General features: G+C 43.0%; 1 protein-coding gene across 3 annotated transcripts in view; it reads right to left on the reverse strand.

The window, feature by feature from the left end:
- Nucleotides 1-8130, reverse strand: part of IFT56 (intraflagellar transport 56) — a 65339-nt gene extending 57209 nt beyond the window's left edge. For 2 of the 3 annotated variants that reach the window (XM_039473005.2, XM_074379017.1), the window contains exons 1-4: nt 8006-8129; nt 7376-7513; nt 3941-4033; nt 709-823 (exon numbers count right to left, since the gene is read on the reverse strand). In XM_039473005.2, coding sequence (XP_039328939.1) covers nt 709-823; nt 3941-4033; nt 7376-7513; nt 8006-8008 — 349 coding nt within the window. In that variant the 5' untranslated portion in view covers nt 8009-8129. Of the gene's footprint in view, nt 1-708; nt 824-3940; nt 4034-7375; nt 7514-8005 lie in introns of all 3 variants that reach the window. The other variant, XR_012512017.1, reaches the window with a different exon arrangement.
- Between the last annotated feature and the right edge of the window lie 222 nt (nt 8131-8352).

An 8352-nucleotide genomic window follows, 5' to 3' on the forward strand; every position in this document is an offset into this window, starting at 1 on the left:
ATTCTTCAAGCTGAAATTGCTGGGCTTCTCACTCAGAAACAGGAAAAGCAGCCACAAAGTCCACAGCTGTAAAAGTCTGAACAAAACTCTACCTAACTACCACCAACAGCATGCCTATTCTCCCATGACGGGGCCTAAGAAAGACACCCAGCCCTTTCTCTTCCTTTATCCTTCTGCTTTTTGGCTGTAGCCTGGTGGGGTGTAGCATTAATTCTATTTTTTTTTTTTTTTTTTTTTGAGACAGAGTTTCACTCTGTTGCCCAGGCTGGAGTGCAGTGGCACAATCTCAGCTCACCACAACCTCCGCCTCCTGGGTTCAAGTGATTCTCCTGCCTCAGTCTCCCATGTAGCTGGGATTATAGGAACCTGCCACCACATCTGGCTAATTTTTGTATTTTTAGTAGAAACAGGGTTTCACCATGTTGCTCAGGCTGGTTTCGAACTCCTGAGCTCAGGCAATCCAGCTGCCTAGGCCTCCTAGGCAGTGCTGGGATTACAGGCATGAGTCACCATGCCTGGCTAACTCTCTCTTTAAACATAAATTACTCAAATCCAATATTCTTTGAGGATTAAAGCTATTTTTTTTTTGAGCTTTCCAATGTCAATCTTTTTTTTTCCTCAACAGAAAAAGGAATACACTAAGTTTTAAAATCTTCAAAACGACTCTTACTATGAGTGAAGAATATCAGATGAAAAGAGCCCTTTTACCTTTAAATCCAGCTGCTTCGGCTTGTTTATACATCCCAAGAAAGAAGTAGGTGCAAGCTAGGTTCACCCAGACGTCAGAATTACAATTCTCTTCTTTTGTAGCATTTTCGTATTCCTGAAATATACAGTAAGCAGTGATCTTGTTTTGGCAGCAAAGCAATTGATGGGCCATTCTTCCACAATGGAATAGGATTTCATACTGAGATTAAGCAATTTACCATTTAGGGAATCCTACACGCTTGGCAATTATTCTATATCTGAAAAGGTTAAATACTGAAGCTAAAGTTCAATCCTACATCTGCAGGGCTACTGTCCATATGATCTTGTACTTGTGGTTTTTGTCCCCCAATTAATATTGATAGGGACTAACAAACAACAGAAACAAAGAATAACTGAACTATTTTATTTCTGCTAATTTAAAAAGACATACAAGATCCCCTTAAGAAAGTCCTGGCCGGGCGCGGTGGCTCAAGCCTGTAATCCCAGCACTTTGGGAGGCTGAGGCGGGTGGATCACGAGGTCGAGAGATCGAGACCATCCTGGTCAACATGGTGAAACCCCGTCTCTACTAAAAATACAAAATATTAGCTGGACATAGTGACACGTGCCTGTAATCCCAGCTACTCAGGAGGCTGAGGAAGGAGAATTGCTTGAACCCAGGAGGCGGAGGTTGCCGTGAGCCGAGATCGTGCCATTGCACTCCAGCCTGGGTAACAAGAGCGAAACTCCGTCTCAAAAAAAAAAAAAAAAAGAAAGTCCTATGTTCAGTTAACTTAAAATCTGATAGCTTTAATACACTACAAATTCCATTTCATTCTAATTGTTTTCTGGCTTTTTTTATATGTTGGGGGGGTGGGCTTCATATTTTTTAAATATTTTGTTTTTCCTGCCAAGGACGCTTTCTGAGATTCACTTTGCCAATGACATTTCCCATATACTCTCACTTTTGATCAGTCTTTCCCAGGTGTTGTTTCTTACCACACGTGGGTTGTTCTTCCTTTCCTCCTACGCCTTTTACAAATACTACCCGCCTCTATCCTGTCCTTTGCACATCTTCCCTTTTCCTTCACCAACTCTGTTCCTTTGTTCTTTTTTTTTTTTTTAAGATGGGGTTTCACCATGTTGGTCAGGCTGGTCTTGAACTCCCGACCTCAGGTGATCCACCCGCCTTGGTCTCCAAAGTGCTTGGATTATAGGCGTGAACCACTGAGCCCAACCTGTTCCTTTGTTCTACAGCTCGCCTCCTCATTACCTGTCCTTGAATATTTTCTTTTTCTTTTTCTTTTTTTTTTTTTTTTTTGAGGCAGAGTTTTGCTCTTGTTGCCCAGTCTGGAGTGCAATGGCGCGATCTCGGCTCACCGCAACCTCCGCCTCCTGGGTTCAGGCAATTCTCCTGCCTCAGCCTCCTGAGTAGCTGGGATTACAGGCACGCGCCACCATGCCCAACTAATTTTTAGTATTTTTAGTAGAGACGGGGTTTCACCATGTTGACCAGGATGGTCTCGATCTCTTGACCTCGTGATCCACCCGCCTCAGCCTCCCAAAGTGCTGGGATTACAGGCTTGAGCCACTGCGCCCGGCGAATATTTTCATTTTAGTTATGCAGGTTTTTCAAATTTGCTTAGATTACATCTTGGGAATAAGAATATGTAGGAAATGGGCCGGGCGCGGTGGCTCAAGCCTGTAATCCCAGCACTTTGGGAGGCCGAGGTGGGTGGATCACGAGGTCGACAGATCGAGACCATCCTGGTCAACATGGTGAAACCCCGTCTCTACTAAAAATACAAAAAATTAGCTGGGCATGGTGGCATGTGCCTGTAATCCCAGCTACTCAGGAGGCTGAGGCAGGAGAATTGCCTGAGCCCAGGAGGCGGAGGTTGCAGTGAGCAGAGATCGCGCCATTGCACTCCGGCCTGGGTAACAAGAGTGAAACTCCGTCTCAAAAAAAGAAAAAAGAATATGTAGGAAATGCTCAAGCAATTTCATTTGTGAATTAAAAATTATTTGATGTAAGGCATCTATAATTTTATTTAAATCCATAATCCTATTGATTAATTATTGTAGATGGGTAGGGTTTACAATGACCAAGAAAAACAAATTCCCAAACAATTCTACTTGCAAAAATATAAAGATAATATAATTGTTCCTATGTCTAAAAATAACCAAGCAAAAGAAAAGTGAAATTCTCTTCAGAGAAGACTCATGCAAGTTTTTATCAAAATGTCTTAATTTTCCTGTTCTGAAGATTTACTTAATAAATCCTAATACCAATATGTTGTACGATCTCATTAGTATGCATGTAAAGTAAAATGTATACAAGATACAGGTACACATACAGTCATCCTTCTTTATCCATGGGGGACAGATGCCTAGTAGACGTCTGAAACCTTGGATAGTATTGAATCCTATATATACTATGTTTTTTCCTATACATACACACCTATGATAAAGTTTAATTTATAAGTTAGACACAATAAGAGATTAACACCAATAACTGATAATAAAATAGAACTATAACAATATATGGTAATAAAAGTTATGAGGATGTGGTCTCTTTTTGCTCTCTCTCTCTCTCTCTCTCTGAAAATATCTTATTATACTGTACTCACCTATTTTTGGACTGAGATTGACCTTGGGTAACTGAGCTTGACCCCGGGAAGCAAAACCATGGACAAGAGGGAACTATTTTTTTTTTTTTTTGAGACGGAGTTTCACTCTTGTTACCCAGGCTGGAGTGCAATGGCGCGATCTTGGCTCACCGCGACCTCCGCCTCCTGGGTTCAGGCAATTCTCCTGCCTCAGCCTCCTGAGTAGCTGGGATTACAGGCACGCGCCACCACGCCCAGCTAATTTTTAATTTTTTGTATTTTTAGTAGAGACGGGGTTTCATCATGTTGACCAGGATGGTCTCGATCTCTCGACCTCGTGATCCACCCGCCTCGGCCTCCCAAAGTGCTGGGACTACAAGCTTGAGCCACCGCGCCCGGCCCAAGAGGGAACTACTTTAATGGAGCATATTACAATATAGACAACTACTGAAGTGATAAATTTTTTAAAAGTCAGTAGTTGCCTTCATTAACAAGTATAATTGAGGAACACAAATAGGTAACTTCTTTTTGTTTCCATCTGGATTGTTTGAATTTTACCATGGACATGTATTATTATAATATAAAGTTTAATAACATTTTAAACACACTTCTGTTAGGAAAAAACGGGTTTTTTTTACACTAACCTCCAGAGCGCGCTTGTAGTCACCCAGGTGAAAGGCACAATATCCAATCCACAAATTAGTGTCCTCTTCTTGTTCCCCAACATGACGTTTGAACTTCAGGTTAAAAATGTATTTTAAAAAATCATGAAAAACTCTGAATAGTAAACTCTCTGTTTTAAAAAAATGCTATGTTGAGTTACTGATGAACAACAGGCAATCTAAGTATTAGAAGCATGACAATAAGATGTTTAATTAAACAGGACAATTACCTTCTAATTGTCACAGAAATTTATATTTTCAAACATTTCCCATTTGGCATTCTGTATCTAATGATATTGTACCCCAAAAAGCATTTGAGTTGCCTAACAATTGTAGGTGATACATAAGGGACAGGATTGTGTAAAATATTTAAAGCCAAATAACTGAAGGTTAGAGAGGCTGAACCATGAACTCAAGACCCCACAGCCAGTATGTGTGCTGACAGGGACTTAAAGAAATGTCTGACTCCAAAGCCCATGCTGTCACCCCCTGTGCTCTACTGCATTTAACCTCCCACTTCAGTCCTGTTGCATTAGCACACACATATATTTACTAATAGGTTATAACCTTTCACTGAGGACAAGCCATTAAATCTTTCTATTACCCTTGAGCAGGCTAGCTTACCAGGCCTACAAGAGTTAAGGATGTTCGAAGACTTGGACTCAATTATGTCCACTGTGAACAAATATTTTATGAATTCCTCTGCCAACAAAAGAAAAGCCTTATTTTCAAGGAAAGAACTAAGACCTTGACACAGAATTCTGAATTTTGGCAGTAAAGTAAGATTTTTTTTTTTTTTTTTTTTTTTTTTGAGATGGAGTTTCGCTCTTGTTACCCAGGCTGGAGTGCAATGGCGTGATCTCAGCTCACCGCAACCTCCGCCTCCTGGGTTCAGGCAATTCTCCTGCCTCAGCCTCCTGAGTAGCTGGGATTACAGGCACGAGCCACCATGCCCAGCTAATTTTTCGTATTTTTAGTAGAGACGGGGTTTCACCACGTTGACCAGGATGGTCTCGATCTCTTGACCTCGTGATCCACCCGCCTCAGTCTCCCAAAGTGCTGGGATTACAGGCTTGAGCCACCGCGCCCGGCCCAAGGTAAGATTTTTTTTTTTCACTCTACAGGGTGATAAATCAAATAGTGGGCCAACACATATTTACAGAGCATCACTATAGAACTTCAGATGCCTCAATCATTATAAAATGAAGACATTTCTTTGATATTTTCTTATCTGGGATAAGAATTTGCTCCTGTAGCTAACTCTACAACATTAGAAATCCTCCTTACACCAAATGCAATGCTATGAATTTGAAAATAGTGCCTTAATTCTGGAGAAATTCTCACCTGAGGTCTCCCTGAATTCCCTGGAGCTACAGGAAAGTGCATGAGACTACCTCACCCGAAACCATAGCAGTTTCCATTCCCATGCAGCATGGTACTCCAACCAACTACCTAAGAATGTAAGCACAGGCCGGGTGCGGTGGCTCAAGCCTGTAATCCCAGCACTTTGGGAGGCTGACACGGGTGGATCACGAGGTCAAGAGATCAAGACCATCCTGGTCAACATGGTGAAACCCCGTCTCTACCAAAAATACAAAAAATTAGCTGGGCATGGTGGCCCGTGCCTGTAATCCCAGCTACTCAGGAGGCTGAGGCAGGAGAATTGCCTGAACCCAGGAGGCGGAGGTTGCAGTGAGCCGAGATCGTGCCATTGCACTCCAGCCTGGGTAACAAGAGTGAAACACCATCTCAAAAAAAAAAAAAAAAAAAAAAAAAAAGAATCAGTCTGGCCCTGTAACTCCCAGCATTTTGGGAGGCCAGAAGCAGGCGGATCCCTTGAGCCCAGGAGTTTAAGACCAGCCTGGGCAACATGGTGAGACCCCCGTCTCCACACACACACATAAACAACCAACTGGATGAAAATTAGCCAGGCATAGTGGCACATGCCTGCAGTCTCAGCTACTTGGGAGGCTGAGGTGGGAGGATCATGTGAGCGGAGGTTGAGGCTGCAGGGAGCCACGATCACATCACTGCACTCCAGCCTGGATGACAGAGTGAGACCCTGTCTCAAACATAAAATAAAATAAAGGCAACCTGGTGTTATACAGTAAGGAAAAAGGGGTCATTGTCTTAAAGAAAAAAAGGAAAACAGACTGATGAAGATAGACATATACACAGCACTCAGTCCACTCATTCACAAAACTAGAAGGTGCTTCCATGCCAACTCCCCACTGTAAAGATAAGAAAGCTGACACACAAAAAGCTAAACAACATGCTCAATACCAGAACACTAGTAAGAAAGAGAACTAGGCCGCGCGCGGTGGCTCACACCAGTAATCCCAGTACTTTGGGAGGCTGAGACGGGTGGATCACCTGAGGTCAGGAGTTGGAGACCAGCCTGGCCAACATAGTGAAACCCCATCTCTACTAAAAATACAAAAGATTAGCCAGGCGTGGTGGCGGGGGTCTGTAATCCCAGCTACTTGGGAGGCTGAGGCAGGAGAATCGCTTGAACCCAGGAGGTAGAGGTTGCAGTGAGCCAAGATTGTGCCATTGCACTCCAGCCTGGGTGACAAGAGTAAAACTCCATCTCAAAAAAATAAATAAATAAATAATAAAGCAAACTATACATGGAAAATGAAGAAATATATGCAAACCGAATTATAACAATTATTAATGGTAGATTCAGACTAATATGGATGGAGTATTTTAAGAGAAATAACTGTGGCACAACACAACTAGAACATGCTGTCAGAACTCTTTGTTCTTTGGTGCAGACTTCACCCTCCTATAACATGTGTTTCCCACAAAGCAGTCTTTCAAAGCGCAGTCCCTGGGACCATCTCCATCAGAAGCACTTAGACTACGCACCTTAAAATGCAGATTCCTGAGCACCACTGCAGACCTAGAGCAGGAGCCCAGGAATTGATATCCTATTAAGTACCCTAGGTAATTCCGACGTATATTAAAAGGTTCTGAGAACTACTGCCATAGAGATTTGAAATATTTTCTGGGGCTATAATATTTTCAACAATAAGCATGTTAGAATTACTTAAATTTGAGCAAAATTTTCGAACACGTAATAGGAAAAAATCATACATTGGCCAAGGGTTGGGATAAGCAATGTGTTAACTGACATTGTATTAAATGTCCCTCCATATTTTTAGATTACAATCACCATCAGTGACCTCGACATAATCAAAAGTGGCCCTCAAGAAATTAGATTTTTAGTTCATCTTTTATCAGGTTTACAGTTAACTTAGAATCTGGAATCTCGGCCTGACTAGATTTACAGGGGATTTGTACAGGAAGCCCCAGAATGTACCCATCTATTTCAACAGCTTAGCAACCAGCATGCACCCAATCATTCATCAGTCTGGTATTCACCCATTAAGAAGTAACGTTTTTGGACATTACCTCCAACAGGGTAATAGCTCCAGTGAAATCTCTTTGTGAAAGGAGCTCCTCTAGTTTTGGAATCTTCCTACCTTTCTTCTTTCTTTTGTCAGTGTGCTGGACATCCCCGCCTACGGCAGGTTTGGCCCTTGAAAGCATCTGTGAAAGAAACAAGGACAGCTGTGCGGTCCAATTCCAATAATCAGATTTAAACTAAGAGTGACAGCTCTGTAATTTATAAGTCAAATCCTTAGCAACGAACCCCAGGGAAGCCTATTCAAACTCGTTTTATAACAGGTGTTCTACTAGCAGAAACATCACCCAATACTTAGGAAGGACCAAAGAGCTACTCCCAACTTTATCTTCTCTGGTTCGAGTGCGGCAAAAGATGCTTTCGCATAGCTTCTGTCATCTCAGCTTTCCCTTCCTCTGCTTCCCATCCCACGTGTGGTTTAGATGTGGTTAAATGGAGAAGCAGGAGGGAAGAAAGCATCCAGGTATGTACATCCCTGCCCACCGTGGGAACCCAGGGAGAGCAGGGGATTACCCTCTGCGGGCACACCTAGATTTACACAGAAGTGTGCTGGGAACCTCTAATCGCCAGAATCAGGACCTACTCAAAGTATTCCCTCATTATTCAGAGCCACTAACCATCTTGACGTCGGTGTTGTGAGTTCCCTCCGCAGACAGACAGCAAAGGCCGCGCCACAGCGTTTCGCCGCATCCACACAGCACGCTCGGTTTCCACGGCAACCCCGCCGCGGCTGGTCCGTCGGGAGAAAAGCTCGTTGGAGAACCAGCACCCGCGGCTTCCTGGTTCCATGCAGCTTCCCCCGCGGAAGAGCAGAGGTTATTCTCGGGAGGAGAGCGTCGTTCTCTGCTGCGCCGAGAGCGAAAGTTTAGTTGTGTCTCTATTTATGAGTTTACTTTAGGAAAAGGCGAATTGGAATAGCTTAGTTTTTCAAAAGTAAGCTTCCTGGGAAAGTAATTGTCAGGGA

Source organism: Saimiri boliviensis, chromosome 10 (assembly GCF_048565385.1).
Source record: "Saimiri boliviensis isolate mSaiBol1 chromosome 10, mSaiBol1.pri, whole genome shotgun sequence".
NCBI classification, from domain to species: Eukaryota; Metazoa; Chordata; class Mammalia; order Primates; family Cebidae; genus Saimiri; species Saimiri boliviensis.